Source organism: Glycine max, chromosome 18, assembly GCF_000004515.6.
Source record: "Glycine max cultivar Williams 82 chromosome 18, Glycine_max_v4.0, whole genome shotgun sequence".
NCBI classification, from domain to species: domain Eukaryota; kingdom Viridiplantae; phylum Streptophyta; class Magnoliopsida; order Fabales; family Fabaceae; genus Glycine; species Glycine max.
In genome coordinates, this window is record NC_038254.2 from 50,101,446 (window position 1) to 50,126,114 (window position 24,669).

A 24,669-nucleotide genomic window follows, 5' to 3' on the forward strand; every position below is an offset into this window, starting at 1 on the left:
ATTAACCCCTAAATACTGAACTATCCCCTCTCGGGCCCCCGAGTAAAATTTTTACGTCAATGCCCCTCCTCACATGGGAAGTGCTTACACCACCATCACCGCCGATGCCATTGCTCGCTTCCAGGTTAACTTATCTATCTCTACCCACATTGATTTTAGTTTAAATTATGTAACTTTGGTCCAATTCCATAAATGTTAGTGTTTTAACTGTTTATTTTCTCCTATTAGTACATAATAATATAAGGTTTGCATAGTTGAATTTGACAGCGGCTATTGGGGAAGAAAATTATATTTATTACTGGCACGGATGAACACGGGGAGAAAATTGCAACTGTTGCCATGGCTTAGGGTTCCACCCCTCCTGACCATTGCAATCTCATATCTTAGTTTTGGGTTCATGGATTCCTTTTCTCTTCTACACAATTCCAAGCATCTATTCTTGGTATTTGATATATTTCATTCCTTTCTCTCTCATATATTTTTTCCTTCTTTTAATTTACTATTTTTCGGTTTATAAACGGTCACCCATGATGCGAATTGGATTTTGTGTTGTGCAGGTTTGAACAAGTTTTGGGCTTTTGGTGGTAATGTGGTGGCTATGGATAAGGACTCGTGTAGAGTGGGGTTCATGGCGGAACTGTCCGGCATGGAGTAAGACAAAACAAAAAGGTCCTTCATTTCACACTTTCGTGCACTTTCTCCCCCCTATTTTGTTACCCTCTTAAGTTGCTTCCTCATTCACTGAACTTTTTGTGAATATTTTTGCCTTTTTGTCGTATTATGTTTGCCAAGCTTTTGTTTTTGTTTGTTTTTAACGTGTTTGTGAGTTTTCTAACATTTTTCCCTTCCTTAATGGTGTTTTATTTTGTCTGCAGAACAAGATGCACGGTATCACGCACATGGATGCTGCCCTGGACGCAATGCGTCCACTTGGATTTAGGACACAACTGATTCTTCGAACGGTTAATGAGCTTCTCGATGTTGGTTTTCTCTTCTCCGAATAGTTAAAGCAAAACAAGTGCTAAATATTTTGTTTTCATAATTTTGGTTTACTTTTTAACATGTGGTGTAGGAGCTTCTTCAGGTGTATGGTGGAAATCAAGGATGGTGCTTTATTGAAGAGGCCTATTACAAGCTCCTAATGGAGGCCCTACTTAGCAAACAACAAGGTTCTGCAGAATATAAGGTAGAAAATATTTAGAAACTATGAAATGAATGTTGTGCAATATTTCCACTTGAATGAATATGGTGAAAGATTTTCTCTTGGACAGCATATATAAAACACAAATTCAGTTTAGAATGGCACTTCGGAGGCTTAACAACAGCTATGCTCTCGACTTTGCAGTTAATAGATACACATGCAACATTTGTTAATGCAAATACCATTCAACTACCTGTGTATATGATCATACTTGATAGAAATTATTTCTTTTGGATAGGCAATAATGGTTGTTATGACTGCCATTAAGAGTATATTGTTGTCACTGCTATTTTTTGTTTGTTTGTTATTTTTATGCAATTCAGGTGGGAATGGAACTTACCAAATAGTTTGGTAATCTTGGAACTGGGCGTGGCACATCCGTGCTTGAAATGGTTGCTGCCTTTGAAAAAGCTTCCGGCAAGGTCATATCATATTATTTTTCATCTTCCTCTCCTCGCTCACATGAATCATCCACTCAACCTGATTTCTTAATTTTCCAGAAAATTCCATTAAAAATGTGTCCCAGAAGACCCGGGGATGCTACTGCTGTATATGCATCTACGGACAAGGCTGAGAAAGAACTTGGTTGGAAGTACGTACCCACCATCGCTTTCTTTATTTTTACTTGCTCCTCTCAATTTCATGATCATTATCATTTTTTATCTCTGGTGATATTATAAACCTACTTACTAACTCATGCACAACAAAATTAAAGATTAGCTTTATAATTGTATGGTTTACTCTGCATAATTATGAGAAGCCAGCTTATGAATTGGTAATTAAAAGGATGAGGTCTATAGAACAGACGACCAACCTACTATGCTGCATTGTTGATAGACAGTTTAGAGTTATTATTATTATCGTCTTTTTTAATGGTGCAGGGCAAAATACGGTATAGAGGAAATGTGCAGGGATTTGTGGAATTGGACAAGCAAAAATCCATGGGGATACCAGGGGAAGCATTAAATTAAATTTGGTGCTCGATCGGTTGTACTTGAGGAGGTCTTCCTCCACCATATCATATCATCTCCACTCCAGATATAATATGTTGATGTTTCTTTTGTTGATACAATTGATTGATTGATTGATTCTTTACACTACGTATATTGTTGGCCTAAATAATTGTCTGATTATGAATTTTCATATTGTAGAAAGGACCACTTTGATGAGTCATATATGAGAATTAATTTAAATGATTTCCCACGAAACAACGACCAATTTCTCTTCATAATTATTTGTTGACTGCAGAGACACTTCAGTTCTTTCAAATTTCTTAGAGATTGCTGGCTATGCTCTGTGGCACATGTCGAGATCAATCCATCGATACTAACCATGTGTTTGTTTGCCTCTATGTCCAAATGAAATGCTTCAATGCTGATATTCCATACCCTAATCCCCACCCAAACCTCTCTTGAATGTACACAACAAACAATGTAGCGGCTAAAGTGCCAAATGCAGTGTTAAACGACCACCAGTTGAAGTATGAAACTTTTAGCACTTTTTCTTTGGGTCTGAAGTCATTGAATTGGTCAGCACCAAAAGTTGACATGTTGGGCTTCAGCACGCCACTGCCTATGGCTATGGTGTATATTGATAAATAGTATAATTAATGTTAATCGTACGGTTGATGCTTCTTTATAAATTCCATCTGTACAGGTTGGTCTGAAGCACTTCAGTGATGTAGTAAGAACCAGGAGCCCCATTCCCTATGTAAATCAATGTCATTATTGTATTCAAATTTATAATGCGTTCACGTTAAAGGTTTTATTTCAAGAAATGAAGAAAGAATAAGAACGGTAGTTGATGTCAAATAGTCTCCAAAAATTAACAAAGAAAAACAATTTTTTTTTTTTGCTTATGAGAGAAAAACAAAGTTTAAGGTTGATACCTTTTATACTGTCAATTAAAAATCATTCTAGATATAATTTTAAAAGAAAAATGCACTTTTAAATTCTATACTTTCGATTAAGCGTGATCCTTTATGTTAATGAATTTGGTTGTCAAATATTAAAATAATATGTAGTTAGTTTCTAACTAATTATTTATGAAAATAAAAAATATCCAAAATAAAGAATAAATCTACATATTTTTTAAAATTTGACTAAATTCATCTATACTTTTTTATTCATTTTAAAGATATATAGGTTCAAATTGAATATAATTGAATATACAAAGAATTAATGTATATTTTAGCCTCTTATATAACTAAAGTTGAAGAAGGAATACCAAAAATGAAAGTTAAAAATTAATTTAACTGCAAAAAAAAAGTTTTCTCAATAGTGTAAGTATGCTATTGCTGGAAAAAAATAGTGCAAGTACTATTATTTTCTTGAAATAATTACCTGAGAAATCTCATGCCTTGCATGGTAATGAACTATGCTACTTTTTAATTTATTTATTATAATTATAATTGAAAGAAGTAGATCGTTCTTATAAGAAATGTCAGTTTTTTTGTTCTCTTAATTTAGTCGGTAGCTTCAATTTGGCTATGTTATTTTTAAAAAGTTTAATTAGTTCTCTTACTTTTTAAAATAGGTTTAGTTTGATCCCTTCAATTTAAAATGCTCATTTTGATTATATTTTTTGAAATGAAATAGCTTCTACTTAGTTAGATATAGAAAGTGTTTTTTTCTTTTTCTTTTTTTTATTCAGCCGCTTAGACATGTGCTTCTTCAATCTTAAAGTCTCAGTTTTTTTTGGTTATTTTTCTTCTTCTCTTTTTAGTCGGTACGGACTGTTGTGATATAACCTAATAAAAATGATAATATTTCCCTGAGAACATATAAGTTACTAAAGCTAAAATTTGTAAAAAGAAAGTTCTAAACTTTTAAAATTAGAATAATTCCAAAATGATTAATATTTTCAAACCAATGAAGAAAAATAAAAGTTAGTTTTCAAGTTTATGATTGGGTGAATGAAGTTGTAATTTTGAGTAGGAAACTATAGAATTTAGAAGCATTATGTTGGTTGTTTTGTTATGCGGAGAACCACTGAGGGACAGAACAATGTGGTAATTACTGATAGGATGTGGGCCAGGCTTCTATCTTCAACAAATCTGTCCAGCTTTACGATTGTTAAGGCTGTCTCTGAAGACAAAAGGCAAGAAGAAGCAAACGGTCATGTCCCTGAGTAAGGGCATTGTTGAAATAACCATTTGGCTCAGAAAGAAGTCAGCAACATTTTTCATCCTGCTATATATGTACATGTTTATTGTATTCATTTTATCTTATATGTATTAGAAGCTTTGTTTGTCCTAGCAATCTGGCTTTGACCTTTGTCACAATTTACCTATATGACAAAGTTTTTGTGTAGCAGTACATTAAAACATGTAGACTTACCATATTGTTTACAACTATATATGTTGATTGTTAACACTTTTCCACTTCGTGTATGTTAATTCTGCAAAAGTATTAGTTATATTATGTTGTTATCTTAGTCACATTTAATTTCCATTGCTTATAAATTTGCTTTAATCAACGTTTTACACATGAAATTTTAGTTATGTGCCAACCTTTTTTGTTTTGTTATTAGACGTTGAACAAATTTTCTACTTAGTATCTTATATATGGATTTTTTAAAGAAGGTCTAGATGACATAAGAAAGGTTTATGCAACTTTTTACTTACTTTCTTAGTGACAACATTTGGAAAGCTCACATGGCATTGCCATTATTATTATTATTATTATTATTATTATTATTATTATATGATGTACGTGTTTCTTTTTCTTTCACTGTAGCTTGGTATCTAATTTTCAAAAAAATAAAAAATCAACCTTCCATAAATAATAGCAGCGTCTTAAGTACATTATCTTAAGTACGTTCCTTGCTCATAGTGCAGTATAAAAGTATAACCTCTTGGTTTTTTTTTTAAAGGAAAAGTATAACCTCTTGAGTTTTTTTAAAAGGAAAAATATAACCTCTTGAGTATTTTTTAAAGGAAAAGTATAACCTTAAATTTATTTAACTAATTTAGTTTACCTATTTTTAAAATGGAGCTGATTTAGTTTTGTGGTGTTTTTCTATCTAGAATTCTAAATTCTAATTTTCTATTTAAAATCTTTACAAATTCAATTGATTATTGTCAATCTATTTTTCAGAATAGTTACAAATTAAAATTTAAATACAAAGCAAATTTGAGCAAAATTGACTTACATTAATTTTACCTCACTTTCAAAATGGTTTTACATCAATTTTTTTAAAAAGGCAATTTCAAGACGTCTTTGATTGTGTTTTTGTTTTTTTAATCTATTTTTTACAATAATTTTTAAAATAGAGATGTTTTTATTTTTTTAGTTTTTTAGTTACCATAACATTGCATTAGTATAAAATATTAATCAATTTTACTAATGACTAATTTTTTATAAAGGCATATATTTATTACTACTAAATAAGTTATTTATACTAATACAAATCAGTTTTATTTATTAATATTATCTTATTTATATATACTAATAATATTAACTATTAAATACTAAAAAACAATAAATATATAATAATACTAAAATAAATATAATATTTAAAGTTAGAAACTTGGATAGTGAAGTAATCCGATCAAAGTCATGGAATAATGTACAAGAGAGAATGATCCTATGATTTGTGTTCCAAAATGTGGTTTCAATTGAGTTATGATCCCTTAACATCTATCCAACTATTGAGTAAGGGGAACACACTCAAGCTCAACCACCAACTCACCCCTCTCAATATTTTGTAGCCTATCTGAGATTTTCTGTTTGATCTTTCCTTCATCAAGAGATATGATACCATCTCTAATAAGGGTGTTGTCGTTGCTTGCTACAAATTTCCCATGTTGCAATATATTTAATGTTTAATATTTAATTGATTCATGTTTCAATCTTATTTTCTCTATTATTGCAGGTAATTAGAGGAAATAGTGTGGTCACTGTTGATGTGCTTCAAATTCAAGTATTTAAGTGTAAATTAACAACTGCTAAGTGACCTGACAAATGTAAATATGAAGTAATTTATATTATAATTGACATGCTGTCATATATTTATAAAAAAACTATTTTGCTTATTTGAAATTTCAATTCTCAATTTAATTACACTTTTTTTTTACTTTTTAACCCTTTTAGTTTTAAACATTTATTTTGTTTATTATGTTTAAGCCTTATGAGATTCATCTTAATATAATTTGTTAATTTTGTGATCTGAAACAATTGTTTTGCATGAACATCAAGTTTCCTTAATCAAGTGATCCATGCGTATACACAGGTTTTAAATTCGCATAAACATCAACCTTTGAAGTCCCTTAATCAAGTGACTCATGCATATGCACGAGTTTCAAATTCACATGAGCATCAACCTTTGAAGTTTGGTTAATCAAGTGACTCAAATAATTTGACAATTGATCAACTCAACTATTTAGAACTATTTAATATGAATGTTAGTTCTTTTATCTTTTTACAATCTCTTTCTTTTTATTCTTCCATCGAAAATCATTTAGACAAAGACCCGTGCGTACACACAGGTTACCCACTAGTAATCTTAGAAAAGAAACAAATCTAGTATATAAAAAAAGAAACAAATCTCTAAAATAAATTTAAACAAATAGATAATATCTTTACATCTAAATAATATTCTCAAGATTTGAACATAATAAATTCTAAAAAAACACAATTTGAATTTCCACTCTTTAATTTATTTTAAAATTTGAACCATTGATCCAACACCGCACCAAATAATAAGAAATCAAACACACATCAAACTAATTATTGTCAATTAATTAACTCCTAATATATCTAATCTAATTAAAATAATGATATCTTCTTGACAATTGAAAAACAACAAAAAAACTAAACATAATTATGAACTAAAATAATACTATTATCAAATTTTAGAATTGACCTCATATGTAAACGTTATCGTTGACTACTTGATTGTAGCAATTTGAATACCACTTTTTAATTGAACATATCAAATGAACCACTCAACCTTTTAAAAGCACGCTTTCAAGTTTCAACGTCATTTTTTTTTCAAAATCAATTCAACTAAAGTAACAACATACGTATACGTTGTCATGTGTGTTTAGTTACCGTTCACACACAGTTCAGCACTTTTCAGCTGTTGAGGCATACTCTACACCAAAAGAAAATTTGAAAAATATTCTTAGAATAAAGTGAAATTTAATATTGCTTTTGTCAACAAAAGATACGCTAAAAGGATCTTTACACAACCGACTTTAATAATTTAAAAAATATTTAATAATGTGCCAACATGTTATTTGTTTTATTAAAATTGAGTTTGATTTCATGGGTTGAAATCTTATAGGAAAAAAATAAGTAGTTAGAAAGATAAGTTAAATTTTTGCATAAAAATATTTTCATACCAATTTCATTATGATTTAGAAAAATTTAAGAATATTTTTTTTCATAATTTTATATTATTATTTTGGATGAGTTTGATAGAGTGAAAAAAAAGAAAAAAAATATTTAAATTAAAGTAAAGAAAGGAAGATGTAAAATTTACATTAATTTTTTAAAATTTCTTTTCTTCTTAACACTATTTTTTCTCTGCCCAAGCCACCCTTGAAATTGAACAAAGGTGTAAACAAAATTCCCCTATTTTGTCTCAATAATCATCACCCTTTCCTATGGGCATTATGGGAAATTCATATTGAAACGTTTACTGGGACCTCTTTTTTTCTGATTTTCCCCCTCATTCACTGACTCACGCTCACTCTGATTCCTGTCCGTTGGGAAGTACTTGAGGGCGACACGACCACATATAGTGTGCCAACGACACAACACAACACAACACAAACACTTTCCATAGCTTCTTGTCGTATTCCTTCAACCTCTGTTTTTCTTTTCTTACTTCGCGTTGTTTTGTCGCGTGCTTCAAATTCTAGCGGCAAGGACGAACGAGGGCGTGTTACTGTGTTTGCTTTGTTTTATGCTTTTTGGTTCCGTTTGTTTTGTGATGGAAATGGAAGCCGCTGACGTGGTCGAAACGACGACGAATCATGCCGAACGGGGTTTGGAGAAGAAGAACAACAAGAGTGGTTTGAGAACGGAGATTGATACTTCAGCGCCCTTTGAATCGGTGAAGGAAGCTGTTACTATGTTCGGGGGTGGTTACTGGAAATCACCCCTTCACAGTAATATTACGTGTGTGGCTTCTGGTTCTGAGGTACACACACTCTCTCTTTAATTGGTTTATGGCATTGCCACAAAATAGCACCCCGCAAGGTGAAATGTTATCATTTCGTTGTTTTCGTTTGTTGCTTCACTCTTCGGTGGAAAAAGGTAGGACCTTTGTGGATGGAATTTTGAAGGGTTTTTAGGGGGTGGGGGTGTCTCTGTTGTTTTACTTGTTTGGAGTCTTTGTTGTTTTTCTGTGTGGAATGAGAGGAACTGGGGTTCTTTTGTTGTTATGCTTGATGTTTGTGTGGTTAGTACTTAGTAGTGACATGTTGTGGTTGATGGACCCATTTGTGATGTTTCCTTGATGTTACTGTGGAAAGTTTGTTTTTGTTGTGATTCTAGGTCGTTTCTCCACGATTATGGTGGTTGTGATCGCAGAGACTCTAAAAACCTTGACTTTGCAGCTGAAATCGTGGTCATTCGTTGGTATTGTAAGAAATTATCAACAAATGTGTGGTCTTTGGGATCCCAGAGACTCTAAAAACCTTGATGTTGCAACTGAAATTGCTGTTGCAGACTGTTTTTTAAAAGCATGTTCAAGGTTTAAAAAGGTTTAGAGAATTTTTCAAGGTTTAAAAAATGATCTGCAGCCGCAATTGTGGCATGATGTCAAGGTTTTTTGGGGTCTTTGTAATTGTCGCACAATGTCAAGGATTTTGCATAAATGTGGCCGTCACATTGGTTGCATTTGCTCATTTGTCTACCATTTTCTGCAGTATAAGGATCGCGATGAAACCATGACTTGATCACTATTTAAAACCTTTGGACTTTTGGTTTTGGTTCAAATTTGTCTGCAATATCAAGGATCATGATGAAACAATGACTGTAATTACAATTTAAAATCTTTTGACTTTTGGTTTTGGTGCAATCGAGGGAGGAACTGGAAAAATAATATATAAGGATTTTTATCAAAATCCCTCTCCTCCTTCCCCCTCCATTTCCCCCCAAACAGTGTATTGAAGTTATATATCTGTTGTGAGTATTAGTGAATGATTGGATCCAATGAACTGTAGTTTTAAGTCATTTATAAATGATGAATGCTGTCAAAATCTAGGAAAAGCTAAAAATGGCCATACCTGTATTCATTTTTTGAGTGCCGTTACTTTGCTCAATTGACAAACTGGAATAAAACGCTTGGTGCCTATGGTATTGTTCTCCAATTAGAATTGGAGTTTCACCCCAGTAACCTATGTTAATCTTGAAAGCTTACCTTTAATATGCCGAATTCTGAAGGGAAAACTTCATTTTTGATTGGAAAACAACAAAAGCAATTAATGAATTGTATCTACGTTTTGTCCTTGGCATAGTACTTTATATCAAGTGAGTATTCGTTTTGAATTAAACTTCTTTTTTCAAGTATTTAGTTGAGCTAAATTGTGAAGTTTTCCCCCATCCCCTTCTTTTGTTAACAGCACCACAGAGAAGAGGTCAGCGCTGAAAAACTGGAGGAGCAGGCTGTGGTACTGGAGAAAGAACTGATCTTGAAAGAAAGGGAAACTCTTGATGTGTTGAAAGAACTGGAAAGTACCAAAAGGCTTGTTGAAGATTTGAAATCAAAGATACAGAAGGAAGAGTCTGAAGCAAATTTGAATCTTCAGATGGGAAAATATGATAAGAAATCGGTTGTTGATGAGAATGTAGAAAAGGAAAACCAAATGAGTCAATTGAATGTTCTTCAACCTTCCAGGGAAGGTTTTATCCCCTACCCTTCATCTACTCCAGGCTTAATACTAATGGAATTGAAGCAGGCCAAATTGAATTTAACTAAAACTACTAATGACCTTGCTGACGTCCAAACTTCTGTTGAATCGCTTAATAAGAAGTTAGAGAAGGAAAGAATCTCACTTGAGAAAACACGTGATAGGTTAGCTCAAAATACTTTGAAGATATCTTCTCTCGAGGAAGAGCTAAACCAGACCAGATTAAGGCTTCAAATAGCAAAAGATGCTGAAATTAAAGGTGCTTTAGATGACCCTTCAGATATTACAAGAGAGCTCCAGCAATTAAGTTCTGAGGCAGAGAATTTCAAAAGAATGGGAGAATTTGCAAAATCAGAAGTTTTGAGATCAATGTCTGAGATTGAACAGACAAAAACCATGATAAGAACTGCTGAAATCAGATTGCTAGCAGCCAGAAAAATGAAAGAAGCCGCTAGAGCTGCCGAAGCTTTTGCCCTTGCAGAAATTAATGCTCTATCTAATCATGACAGTTCACCTGGAAATCAGGTTACTCTTTCATTTGAGGAGTATACTGCTCTGATGGGCAAAGCTCGAGATGCAGAGGAACAATCTAAGCAGAGAGTTGCAAGTGCTACGCTTGAAGTTGACGAAGCAAATTTAGCAAACATGGACATTTTGAAAAGGGTAGAAGAAGCTACAGGACAAGTTAAAACCAGCAAGAAGGCCCTTGAAGAAGCTCTAGAAAGGGTAGAAGCTGCAAATAGAGACAAGGTAGCAGTTGAAGAGGCTTTAAGGAATTGGCGGTCCGAGGGTCAAAAAAAGCGTTCTTCTATACACAACTCTACTAAGTTCAAAAACTGTTGCTTGTCTCATCATCGGAGAGATCCTCGATTACTCGATGTGAATGGAATGCATTTGGTAAATGATGAAGCCAGGCCAGTTCTAAAGCCAACCCTATCAATAGGACAAATACTTAGCAGGAAGCTGCTTCAACCACAAGAGTTTGAAGCCAGAGAAGGAATCTCGATGAAACAGAATGTGTCACTGGGTAAGATGCTTGGCAAACAGAACAATGATCGGCCAGTTGACAGACAAGTTGAGAAAGAAACTGGCCATAAGCTGTTTTCTACCAAGAGAAAGAAATTTGGATTTGCACGATTCTCACATATTTTGTCAAAACAGAAGAAGAAGAAGCCAACCCTGAATTTGAGGTGATAAATTGTTTGAACAATTTGATCAATCTAGCAGTGACAAAAGCTAGACTCTAGTTGCATCTTCTAAATCAGTCCTTGTCTCATTCTCTTATTGTGCTTGCTTGAATATCTTGTTTTTTTTAACAGTGTTTATTTAGCTTTCAGTCCCTGCTTTTGTATATTAACTACTTATTAGGTATGCACTTCCATTTGCTTCCTATGCTAGTTGTAGAGATGATTCATACGAATTCTTAACCTCTTGCATGATGTGTTATAATTTTAATTTGCCATTTATGTGTGTACAATAGCAGCTATGAGATTTAAACTTAGGATTTCATGCAAATTACTCGAACCTTTTTTTTTTACTACTAGGCTGATTCTAGTGAGTTTATTTGCCTAATAATATTTATACACAGTTCTATACAAAGCTAGAGTAAGAATAATGTCTTTATGACATTGCCGTTAACTGTTTATCATTGATACTTGTGCATTATGCATCATTCTCGTAATAACGTGAAGGAGTCGATTGAAAACGAAATGAAAGATGATGGCATGCCTAGTGTTACTATAATAATTAGAGATTTTTCATATTAAAATGAAAAGGTGATTATGAAGAAATAACGTTTTCAATTAGTCGGTTCCACATTGCTTCCTCCTCTCCATATGGTTGGGGAAACAAAATTATGTTCTTACAAACTATCATGCAAATCGTAAGGTATAAGTGAGTATAATTTCTTCAAATTTGTGAGGACGTGACATAATGTCATTACTCATTAATTGATATTTACTTAATGCGAAATAGGTGATTCCATAAATTTGGTGCAATTTGGTTCATCGTGGTATTACACCATCCTATCCCTTAGAATTCAAATTATTATCAAAGTATTTTTTTTTGTTCAACTTTCTTATCATATTTTTAGTTAAATGTTAGTGAAATATAATATTGTTGTTTGTTTAAGATTGTTGTCGAATATATAGTCGCTTATTTTTGTTATTTTTCTTTTATGTTTTTGAAAAGTAAATAATTTTGTTCTTCTAAATTTACTTGTATTTTTAGTTGTGCGATGAACATAATTTTTTTTATATTGAGTGTAAATTATAATAGCTAGTTGAATTAGAAATTATATTTAATAAACATAAATAATACGATAAAAAAATCTTTTAAAAAGAGTATATAGTGCAGTAAAAAAAGAGTATATAGTAAACAAATAGCATTTTGAATAAGTTTTGACAAAGATATATTGCATCAAACAAAGTGGACAACATTGTACTAGGAAAAAAATCATATACTGTAGACAATAATGAATCTTTTCTATAGTAATAAAAAAGGCTTTGGCACTTTTTTTCCACCCAAACCAGACATATTTTAGATAATTCCTCTTTAATTATTTTTAATTTTCATTTATTTAACAAACTACATTAATTATTATGGTATTGACGGTTGATACAAGTGATTTGATATTTAAATTTCTTAATCAAAATCTGAAATTTCATCTTGGCATAAGCATGGGATTGCAAGAGTAAGCAGGGACAAACCTACTTGTCCCTTTGGGGGATACCCCGACTTTTTATAATTTATTTTTCTTAATATATATGCATATAGTAATTATTTTATTTAGTAGTTTAATTATGTATACAATGTTACTTAAATGTTAATTTTTTTTTACTTTATAACAAAATATTCTATTCTTTTTATAATTTTATTGTATAGATAATTATATTTTTTGTTTTATTTAGGTAAAATATTTGAGTATTTTTATTTTTCTTTCTAATATGTTATTATTATTTTAAAAGTTATAAATAGTTGTAGTTTGTATTCAAATGACTTTATTAGCATTTTTTACATTAATTTAAAAATTAAAGATTATTTATTAACTTTTCAATGGGTCAAACTATTTTTTTAAATGGACAGTTGATCAAACTTACAAATATTATTTATTAAATTTTTAAGAGATTGATAGCTTAGATTTTGAAACAAGTCAAAAAATGTTCTATGATTCTATTTTCCTATCATTTTTCTTCTTGTTTCTCTTTGTTTTTCTTGCCATTGTTTGAGAGGTTCTAACGTGTTTTTCAATCTCAAGTGCAAGAGTTCAAACACACATGGTTTGTAATCATTAGGAAAGAAAATTAGATATCAAATTAAGTCAAGGTCCATCATAATTTACTTTCAAAAGTTGTAACTCTTTACCATGACAAAACATTTTTCTTCTATTTTTTGACTATCTTAAAGCAAAATATTCTTCAATGCTTGGTGGCTACTATTGTCATAAGAGATAATTTAGTGAGTAACATAATTTGTTCTAATTTAGTAGATATTAGGAACATAATTAATATAGGTTTTGGTATAAAAAATGTTTAACATAAATACCAATTTTTATTATAAAATTTTTAGGGCTTGGTGATATGTGACATTGGTGTTTGCCATTGGTAATTTTGGGTCTTTTAAAAAATGTTTAATTTATCTCTTCTATGTAAATATATCCTCTACTATATGTTTTTAGATCATTTTGAAAAACACATAATTGTGAATAATTTGTATAAATTTTTATGTTTGTATATTTATTGAATGAATTTTAATGCATGTGTTGGAAGGGTATCTTTTGACTACCTCTAGCACAAACCACATAAAATATACTAAAAACAACGTAGAAGCTAAAACAATACACATGTAGAAAACATGAATTCTTAGGATTGACGATAAAGTAAACATATGCTTAATTTTCATAGTCTCCCCCTCCCTCCCCCACCACCATTAATTCCTGGGTCTCAGACAATAAGTGTCACTTTATCCCAAAATAGATATACCCGGTAGAAGAAAAATTGGTTAAGTATCGTCAAATAAAAAAACATCATATACCTCTTAAATCCTAATTACACCAAAAGAATTATTGTCATCTTTAATACACAGTGCATTTTTAATGCACACTTTTTTTTTTTTTACGAATTAATGGTGTGTTTTTTCTAATCATTAGGTATTATGGGAAGGACAAAACATTTAATGATTTTATTGTTAACAAGTAGAATTTTTCCATTCATCTATTGGTTATTATGAACTTATTTACTATATTTATGAATTTTAATTTTTTAAACGAAAAATACTAGAAACAAAAAATATTTTATTTTCACAATTTTTTGTTTTTAATTTTGAAAACAATTAAAGTCAAAATAATACAATATTTTTATAATTGAAAGTGTTTGAATTCATGCATTTATTTATTATTTTACAATTTTTTAAATTAAAAAATTCGTATTCATAGAAAAAAATAAAAATATTTTGTCTTTTTATTTCTTAATTTTGGAAATAAATTAAATTTAACATAAAGTAAAATAGTATTTATATAATTAAATGTAAAAATATTTTTCCCAAATTGGAAACACTTCAGATATTTCCTTTTTAATTATTTATGTTTTTTACTTATTTAATAAATTGTATTAATTATTAGGAAATTTATTAGATAATGAGTTTTTAATGTTCCTTTCTTTTTTGTCACTATCATATTTGTACAAAATTTAGAAATTACACTTTTTCAATTTTTAATGTTATTATGCATTCAAACATGGATGAGCAAGTGGAACCATTATCCAAATGTTAAATTGTATAGAAGCATGAAAAAACTTTCACCAATTTTTCATGCGTAATTGAGGAGGATGTTTTGCATGGAAAGGACCGGCTTTGGTAGATTTCTCACGTTTCATATTTCTGTCGGATTTCGCGATGTTTCCTTTCATTGAAGAATAATTATAATTTTTCTTAGCATGTTTTTTATTAATTACTTTTTATTTACTAAATAAAAAAAAGTACTATTAATTTTTAAAATTTCATTAAAATATATTAACAGTGTAACTTTTTAGCACTATTATTTAATAATATATTATCAAGTATGATAATATTATAATTTTTTTAATAATTATTTTAAAAGTCATAGAGTAATTACTAATGTATTGATAGCATAATAATTTATAACAACAATATTTTCTTAAAATATTTTGACCACATTTAATATATTTTGATCAGTAGTATTAAAATGATTATAGAAACATATTTTTTTTTCTTTTACTAGTAAATATATGATTAATTTCTTTTCATATTTTTTGCTTTCCCTACTAAAATATGTTTAAAATTATGCCATAAAGTACATAAATTTTTTCTTTCTTTCTTCTCTATATAGTATAAAACAAATTACTACTACCTTAAGCTTTAATATATGTTATATTAATTCCATCCCATCGTTTTTTCACGCGTTTCCAATGGATTTTTCCATCAATATGACACATTGTATTGAATGGTTCGTTATTTGTTTCGAATTAGTGAATACCCTAGTTTGCAATATTCACTAATCGAAAATATTAACATATGAGGTAAATTTACAAGTGTGACCGTATAAATTTTCTATTTTCCTAAAGGACAAAGTATACACATTTAAAATTATGGAAAATAACAAAGTTGAACGGAACACCAGAGATTGCGTAAGACTTAGACTAATAATGAATTTCCTTTTCACTTTTTCGGTTCTCTAGTTAAAAAAAGTCTTTGACACATATTTTCATTTTTCTTTTGGGATGTGAATATCACATATTAAGGGTCGTTGATTTGTTCACCAAAGCTAGACTCACATCCCTGATTCTGCCACGTAGTGATAAAGTGTGATGCACACAATCCCCTCCATGTGGCTCCCCACACTAAAGCTTTTCTCAAGTTTCAAGAAACTCACTTTGCAATAAAACCAACCAATGCAAGTGAAGATAGCAAACCAATCATATTTTCAGTTTTTCACCAACTAACACAACACTATAAGTTCCTACGAGGAATCACTTCACTACCACCTTGTTTTCCATTATCTTCAATTCTTCTTCTCATCATTTCTTTTCACACAAAAAGGTATTCTATTCTATCTCTTCTTCATTCCTTGCTTGCAATGAAAACTACTCAGAAAAGTAGTATTCTTTTGTCTCTTTACTTGCCACCTACCAATCCTCAAAGTTTATCATTTCCAACTACTCTTCTTTATTTGTCACCTGATCATGTGATGCATCATTCATATGTTGTCTATTGTTATGTTAATTGGTCTTGCTAGTTGCTAGCACATCAATTTCTATTATGTGTTGGATGACATCATGGTTCAGCCAGATTCTATTTTTTTCTGGTTCTTTTCCATTTTCATCTTTGGTTTATGATTGATCATTGCTGAGAAAATTATCCTCAACTGGGATTTTCATTTCCGGGGGGAGCATGACCTGAATTGCATGGTTTTTTTTTTTTGTTTTTTGGCTAGATTATATCAAATCAATTAAGATTCTGGGTTGGATGGCATGATGGTTTAGCCAGATTCTGTTTTTTCTGGTTCTTTTTTAGTTTCGATCGTTGGCTTATGATTTATCATTGCTGAAAAAGTTATTCTCAACTAAGATTTTTCTTTTCTGGGGGAACCTGAAATGAATTGCATGTTTTTTTGGCTTGACTATATCAACTCAGTTAAGAATTTCGCCACGTAACTCTTGAAGTACATAAGGTGATTTAAGAGTTTGAGATCATAAAATTTTATGGTTTTAACTCTTAATATGCCTTTTTCTGCTTCTGTGGGTGCAACTTTGTGCCAAAATCAATATGGTATATTTTTACAAGTGTCTAAGTAAATTATATTTAATTGATGATGTTGTTCTATCTAAAGGGCATCATTTTTTTATATGCCCTTCAGTCAATTCTTATTTCATTAAATAAAATGTTTGAAATATCAGATCTTTATCTGTGGTTTATAATAACCCTGAAATTTTGATTAATTTCTATCTGTTTTCGTGATGGAAGTTGTCATTAAAAAGAATTGTTTTGGTATAGGTACCATGGAAGGGAGAATGGGACTGTTGTTTCTTGTTGTATTAGGTGCTGCTTGGGCATGTGATGCAAGGGAACTGGCTAACTCTGAAACTTCTGGTAACATTGTTCACTAATTTCATTCTTTGCTTTTAATTATCTTGCTTAATAAGACAGTAAAGTGGAGGCATGAATTGTACACGACATTTTCAAATTTCAGACCCCCGTTTATTAATATGTTATTGTGAACTTGAAATATTTAAGGAGTGGCAGGTTGGTTATGCATACATGAACAATTAAAAAAAAAATGCAGGTATTGACAACTAACTAGTCAAATGTCAAAAGATCTGACAAAAATAAAGGGTGGTTTGAAAAGTTTATAGTTTGGAATTATTGAGGTTTACCAATTTTGTGGGATCATTTAAAATCAGAAACTGTTGATTTAATTGCTCTGGCCATTTTCCAGAGGCTCTTCCCTTGATGGGATTTGTCATTACTTCTTCTAAGCATGAGTGCATGACTAATGATTTTCAATTTCATCAAAAGCCTTTTATCAAAGATGACATTTTTGTTCAAATCTTTGGAACTTTGCTTTGAAATTTGAATGATTTTCTATTAAGTATAGTTTGAAATGCAAATGTCACATAAGTCATGTTGTTGACCTATCTTAAAATTGTAGAACTAAGCATAAAACCGGATGTGTGTGCACTTTGTGAGGAATATATTACCAAGGCACTTGATTATCTACATGAAAACAAGACTGAGACAGAGATCATTAGTATCCTGCACAACACTTGCCACCAGCTTCCTTCTTTCAAGCAGAAGGTTGGTCATCCTTTTGGATCTCTTGTGTTGCAGTTTAGATACTGTAGTTGTTGTGAACATAAACCTTTAATTTCCCAATATGCTCTCTAATGTTTAAACATCATACAGAATCCTCTTCACTCTTAATGAACTCATCTATTTCTTCTTTATTGAACAGTGCGTTGCTTTGGTGGACTATTATGTTCCTCTTTTCTTCTCGGAAGTAGCTACAATTCAGCCTGGAGAATTCTGCCACAAAGTCAATCTCTGTCAGGACATTGCACATATTTCCTTGAAAGTTCAAGAAGATAGCTGTGAGTTTTGCAAAGATACTGTTTCAACTCTATTGGAGAAGTTGAAGGAGAGTGACACTAAGGTAAATAATTTCATGTTTCTTCTACTCCAATGATGTGTAGCACTGTGGTGTGAAATTTTACTTCATCTGTCCTGATGTGAGGAAACTTTTTCTGTAGTTTTTACTTCAACACGGCTTTCATCTACCACAAAACTTTGATGGTTGTTGCATACTTGAATTACTTCCACAGCTTTAAAATGATTGTATGGAGATTTTGATTGCAAATTAGACTTCCTTTTATTTGATAAAGCCTATGGTTTCAGCCAAATCAAAAAGGAATCTTGTTATAATGTTCAGAGGTAGCAGCATATGGACGTATATACACAATATTTCATTAGAAATAAAAAAGAATGTATATCAGAGTGGGAAAAAAGGAAAAATATATGTAATATGTAGATTTCTACCATCTTTGTTCTCTTAAAAGCCCTCTACTTTCTTTACTTTGACCACTCCAATGTCGTAATCCCATTACTACCCCTTCTTGGTTTAGATTATCTTTTTTGAATAAACAGCTAACCATTTATTTTAAAATGACAGCTAGAGATAATTGAGACATTACTGAAGGTGTGCAATTCAGTGGAGAAGTATGCAAATAAGGTGAGAACAACTGACAAATTTCTGCATTTTCCTCAATTCGTATTCAATCATATGAAGTTTCATTTTTTTAACTTTTATCCTATTGACCAAATTAGAAATTATCATGCTTGGAACCCCAGAAATTTCCTTGCAATGATATTTTCATGGACTTGGCAGGCTCCTTACCATCAATAATATACTCAAGTGGAAAATTTATTTCTGTATGCTCATACCTCCTTGAGAAACAAACAAACTCTACAACAATTATTTTCAGATACTCTGAGGAAAGATTTTCTGAATCAAGGAACTACATTATAGGATTTGGATAGCCACTGGGCCAACCGGCCAACCTTATATCTCCTGAACTAGGCCAATATGCATTCACAACTAAGAATTTTGCTGTATTGTGTAGAAAGTTCACAAGAACATAATTATCCTAATACCATTTTGACTTTGATTTTTCATTTATCTTTCAAATTGTTTGCAGTGCAAGAGAATGGTTTTCGAGTATGGACCCTTGATTTTTGACCATGCAGAGAAAATCCTAGAGACGACAGATATATGCAATATAATACATGCCTGCAAATCTTCAGATGTAGCTGGACAGCAAGCCTTTCTTTCGGTCTCTTAATTATAGAAACAAAGCTCTACCAGATTTATGCTTCACTTGTTGGCTGAAAGATTGCCATATATTCAAATATAATAAGGGGGAGGGGGAGTACAAATTCGATACGTTATCAGCGCAAAATTTTTAATACTATCTAAATTTCTAATTATGTGTCAGCACATCATCAAAAAAGTTGAAACTTAAGTTGAAACTTCCTGTGTAGTAGTGGCTGTGATACTCATGCTTGTTTAATTATTTTACAATACATAATTGAATGTTAACATTCTGAATAAGAGTGTTTGTGGTTCGGTTTAGTTTTATTTTTTTAAAAAGTCACTCGAACTAAACTTATGAAATATATGAGATTCAGTTTTCATTTAAAATAAATATGAATAAAATCAAACCAATATTTTATGGTTCGATTCAGTTTTTGTAATTTTTACTAAAATATTATTTTATTAATTTTTGATTAGTTTTTTTTCATCTTTTAAATTAAATTACATTATACGAAATGTAATATACTAAACTTTCTACAATAAAAATCTGTTAAATTGTCGTTCATTTTAAACCAAACGTATCTTCAAAAAGTCGTATGAAAAGAAAGTGGTATATATTATATAAGTTTTATATATAAAGCATTGCAAAACACTCTCAAACTTAACTGATATATACATAAAACGAATAACACTAAAGTAATGTAAGTGTTACGGTTTGATTTGGTTTCAAAAATACAAACAGTAAATCGATTAGTTTGAGAAAAAATCATCCAAATAAATTAAAAAAAGAATCGATTTAATTCGATTTTTTTTTGTATGATTTTCAATTTTTGGTTTGGATCAGTTTAGATTTGAAAACTCCTAATTTTGAATGCTTTTATTTTTGGGATGCCAAATTTAAATTGTGAAGATGTGTAAAGTGAGAAAATAAGGATGCGACCACATTTGATTTAAATTAAAGTGCACCATAAATTAAATTCATTTTAAATTAAGGATTTATGTATATTTTTACTTTTTAAACAATTCAGACAATTTATCATTTTAGAGAAACTAAATTCCTTTTATTGTGGTGAAATTGAACAAGAAAAGTAACTACTATACTTTCATTGATAATTGTTCTGGAGGTATATTAGGCCTAAGACATGGTCCATGGTCCACAGGAGACACACTTATGAAGTTGATGCCCGTGTACTAGAAGTATATTAGGCTTGACACATGACCCATGGTCCAAAGTAGCCACTTATCAAGTTGATGACTGTATTAACACCAGGGATTTGCTAGGGGCATCCAGCAGAATTGCTGGTGCACCCAGCAAATTTTCAAAATCACAAAAATGCCCTTCAGCGTTTTTGGCAAACTTCTTCCGTGGAGTCCCACGGAAGATTTCTTCCGCGAGTGTCAACGGAAGAAGAACTGCGGAAGAACCTTCTTCCGTGGAATTACGCGGAAGAACTTCTTCCGCGAGAGTCAACGGACGAAGGTTCTTCCGTGGAATTCCACGGAAGAAGGTTCTTCTGTGGGTTAATTAGTTAAATTATTTTGTTAATTTTAAGATTATTTTATATTAGTTAAATGATTTCTTCCTCTTAGAAGTTGACCAATGGCCGATTCTTCTACGCACCGCATGATATGTGTCGGTCACATTTTTCCTCAAATTTTTTACAGTAAAATTAATTTTGGACTCCTCGTTCTTCACAGTTACACACACTCCAGTCACACACTTCTTCCTCTATCCATTTCTCTAACTCTGACCATGCAATTGGCGTTGATCTCATTGCATTCTCTGTAGAAATGACGAACAAGGCCAAAGGAAAAGACAAGGAGGTCACCGGAAAAGGTTCTACCGACAGGTGCAAGGACGCCTTCGACGATGACAAGACCGGTGGCGGCTGAAAGAGAAACAAGCGAGGTGTCCTTCAATTTTTTCTAACGACAAATTAAATGCCGCGCCAAGAAGGATGGACATGCCAGATAAGGGCCAGAGTAGCAGGCCACGTGTCGTCCCTAAAGAGGAAATGTTGGCCCGAAACTAATTTTTTTGAGTTTTGGGCCTTCCGTTGCAAGCCCTGTTTGAATGAACCGGTGTCTCCTATTATTTTTTTTGGATTCGCTGACGTGCAAACATGAGACAGCCACCTTTGGAGAGTCTTACGGCTTTCCCAGATAATTTTTAAAAAACCCCGAACAGGGGTACTTAGCCAAGTTTACATGGCCCGAAACTAACTTTTTTGAGTTTTGGGCCTTCCGTTGCAGACCCTATTCGAATGAACCGGTGTCTCCTATTATTTTTTTTGGATTCGTTGACGTGCAAACATGAGATAGGCCACCTTTGGAGAGTCTCACGGCTTTCCCAGATAATTTTAAAAAAACCCCGAACAGGGGTACTTAGGCAAGTTTACATGTCCCGAAACCAACTTTTTTGAGTTTTGGACCATCCTTCTGCTGACTCCTCCACGCAAGGTTTGATGAAATAAGCAGTTTTGTGAACTGGGTTTGACGTTACACAATAGTTAATAACGTCAGACGACAATGACTGATGTGATCCGACAGTGAACGACGTGACAGGAGGTTGCTTTAGTTTTACGCTTCACAATGTAAAATAGTCACGGGTCTGGTAAAAGGGAAGCCATGTGCCTAGCTGGGCCATCTATATAAATGAAAGATGGGGATGTACATGGTACTCAACAACAACTGGTATTCAGAGTTTGTCAAATTAATTTTCGATAAACAATGACATTCTTAGGAGAGACTTTGTCCCAGACGATCGTGAACTCGAGGTTGACATTCATTTTTCCAAATGGAACCGTCATTCACAACGAGTGTGGGGTTTATTTTCAAAGTTCTAGTCCAGTGCCCATGCGAGTACCAAACCTATGCGATTTTTCAACTCTCAAAAGCAGAATACACAACAGCCTTCAGCTAAACAACAATCAAGTTGTGGATGAAATTCATTACCGGCGACCAGTGGAAGATACCGGTAACAACATTCACTTTGAAAGTATGCAATTGAAAAATGACATGGATGTGAACACCATGTGAATGTATAATGATCAATTTTCATTTGTTGGACCGATTGAGTTGTTATGTACCGTTGGTAGAACAACAGATGCAATTTTAAACTTACTTGAACGTCCCAGCATCCCTACACATGATGCGGTTTTGTATTACAACGGAAGGTGGAACATGTCACCCCAAAACAACTTTGTGGGTTACGCGTTCACCGGAATAAATCTGAAAAAATTTGATATTCCAAAAGGATGTAGCATAGATCAACTGAAGGATTTGATCAAGCAAGTAGCACCTAAAGGGAATCCTCCTCATGGGATTCACGAATCCCAAGTTGTAAGAAGTTTGTTTTATCGACAACCTAGTCATTTGGAGTATTCTGAGAAAGTTTTAGAATTTGAAATTATTGAGCTGAAATGTGATGACGACGTGCTAAAGGTGCTGGTAGAGTCCAATTACTGGAAACAATTTGTGCCAATAGAGATTTTGGCTCTCTTTAGTAAAGTGGTTATGGAAAATGAGGACGATGTGGTTACGTCCTTACGTGATAGAATACTAGTTAAATGTTAGGCTGTTTCGTGCAAATTAAATTTGTGTCCATGATGTTCTAGTCGATGTAATATGTCTTAGTGTGTCAATTTGTTATGTTTCTGACCCGTTTGTAATATGTAGTATGTATCAAAAAGGAATAAAAGTTTTATTATCAACTTTTATCAAAAAAATTTATAAGGAGTTACAAAGAGAAAAAAAGGTGCAAACAATACTTTTTTAAAATTTGTAACGTATTTATTTAAAATTTGTAACTTATTTTTTTGAAATTTCTAACTTATTGTTCTTTAAATTATCTAATAATTTTTAGTAAAAATTAAAATTTGTAACTTATTTTGTCCAATCAATTACATTTAATTAAAATTTCTAACTTATTTGTTTCAATCAATTAAAATTTGTAACTTATTTGTTTCAATGACTAACTTATTTTTTTAAAATTTCTAACTTATTTTTTTAAATTTCTAACTTATTTATTTAAAATTTATAACTTATTTTTTTGAAATTTCTAACTTATTGTTGTTTAAATTATATAATATTTTTTAGTAAAAATTAAAATTTGTAATTTATTTTGTCCAATCAATTACATTTAATTAAAATTTCTAAAATATTTGTTTCAATCAATTAAAATTTGTAACTTATTTGTTTAAATTTCTAACTTATTTTTTTAAAATTTGTAACTTATTTTTTTTGAAATTTCTAACTTATTGTTGTTTAAATTATATAATAATTTTTAGTAAAAATTAAAATTTGTAACTTATTTTGTCCAATCAATTACATTTAATTAAAATTTCTAACTTATTTGTTTCAATCAATTAAAATTTGTAACTTATTTGTTTCAATGACTAACTTATTTTTTTAAAATTTCTAACTTATTTTTTTAAATTTCTAACTTATTTATTTAAAATTTGTAACTTATTTTTTTTGAAATTTATAACTTATTGTTGTTTAAATTATATAATAATTTTTATTTTAAATTAAAATTTGTAACTTATTTTGTCCAATCAATTACATTTAATTAAAATTTCTAACTTATTTGTCTCAATCAATTAAAATTTGTAACTTATTTGTTTCAATGACTAACTTATTTTTTAAAAAACTTCTAACTTATTTTTTAAAATTTATAACTTATTTATTTAAAATTTGTAACTTATTTTTTTGAAATTTCTAACTTATTGTTGATTAAATTATATAATAATTTTTAGTAAAAATTAAAATTTGTAACTTATTTTGTCCAATAAATTACATTTAATTAAAATTTCTAAGTTATTTGTTTCAATCAATTAAAATTTGTAACTTATTTGTTTCAATGACTAACTTATTTTTTTAAAATTTCTAACTTATTTACTTAAAATTTGTAACTTATTTTTTTGAAATTTCTAACTTATTGTTGTTTAAATTATATAATAATTTTTAGTGTAAATTAAAATTTCTAACTTATTTTGTCCAATCAACTACATTTAATTAAAATTTCTAACTTATCTGTTTTAATCAATTAAAATTTGTAACTTATTTTTTAAATGACTAACTTATTTTTTTAAAATTTCTAACTTACTTTTTAAAATTTCTAACTTATTTCTAAAAATTTCTAACTTATATTTATCACATACATAAACAAATACTAAAATTCACAATTTAAGTAAAAAGATAATTTAAATACATAAAGAAATAGAGACATTATCTAAGTCAATGTGTTTTAACAAATACAAAAACAAATACTAAAATTTAAAT

At 30.8% G+C, this 24,669-nt stretch overlaps 2 protein-coding genes and 1 long non-coding RNA gene across 8 annotated transcripts; all 3 read left to right on the plus strand.

Annotated features, from left to right (window-relative positions):
- The first annotated feature begins 301 nt into the window (after positions 1 to 301).
- Positions 302 to 2,843, plus strand: LOC121173913 (uncharacterized). Its single transcript, XR_005889533.1, has 7 exons — positions 302 to 442; positions 558 to 669; positions 876 to 980; positions 1,073 to 1,186; positions 1,525 to 1,623; positions 1,702 to 1,793; positions 2,083 to 2,843. It is a non-coding gene; the product is annotated as an uncharacterized lncRNA (long non-coding RNA).
- A 5,042-nt stretch (positions 2,844 to 7,885) lies between these two features.
- LOC100785049 (WEB family protein At2g38370) lies at positions 7,886 to 11,519 on the plus strand. The gene is made up of 2 exons (XM_003551553.5): positions 7,886 to 8,350; positions 9,777 to 11,519. The coding sequence occupies exons 1-2, from the start codon at positions 8,114 to 8,116 to the stop codon at positions 11,256 to 11,258; spliced, it is 1,719 nt and encodes a 572-aa protein (XP_003551601.2). The 5' UTR covers positions 7,886 to 8,113; the 3' UTR covers positions 11,259 to 11,519.
- Positions 11,520 to 15,970: 4,451 nt separating this feature from the next.
- Positions 15,971 to 19,683, plus strand: LOC100802366 (prosaposin). Of its 6 annotated transcripts, none has more exons than XM_003552255.5 (6): positions 15,971 to 16,118; positions 17,073 to 17,168; positions 17,728 to 17,873; positions 18,031 to 18,228; positions 18,745 to 18,804; positions 19,271 to 19,683. In XM_003552255.5, exons 2-6 carry the CDS (start codon positions 17,078 to 17,080, stop codon positions 19,412 to 19,414), a joined length of 639 nt encoding a protein of 212 aa, XP_003552303.1. In that variant the 5' UTR covers positions 15,971 to 16,118; positions 17,073 to 17,077; the 3' UTR covers positions 19,415 to 19,683. The 6 variants fall into 6 exon arrangements, with proteins under 6 accessions (XP_003552303.1, XP_040867656.1, XP_006602699.1 ...); XM_041011722.1 differs by lacking the exon at positions 15,971 to 16,118 and adding an exon at positions 16,156 to 16,174; XM_006602636.4 differs by lacking the exon at positions 15,971 to 16,118 and adding an exon at positions 16,243 to 16,383.
- The last annotated feature ends 4,986 nt before the right edge of the window (positions 19,684 to 24,669 follow it).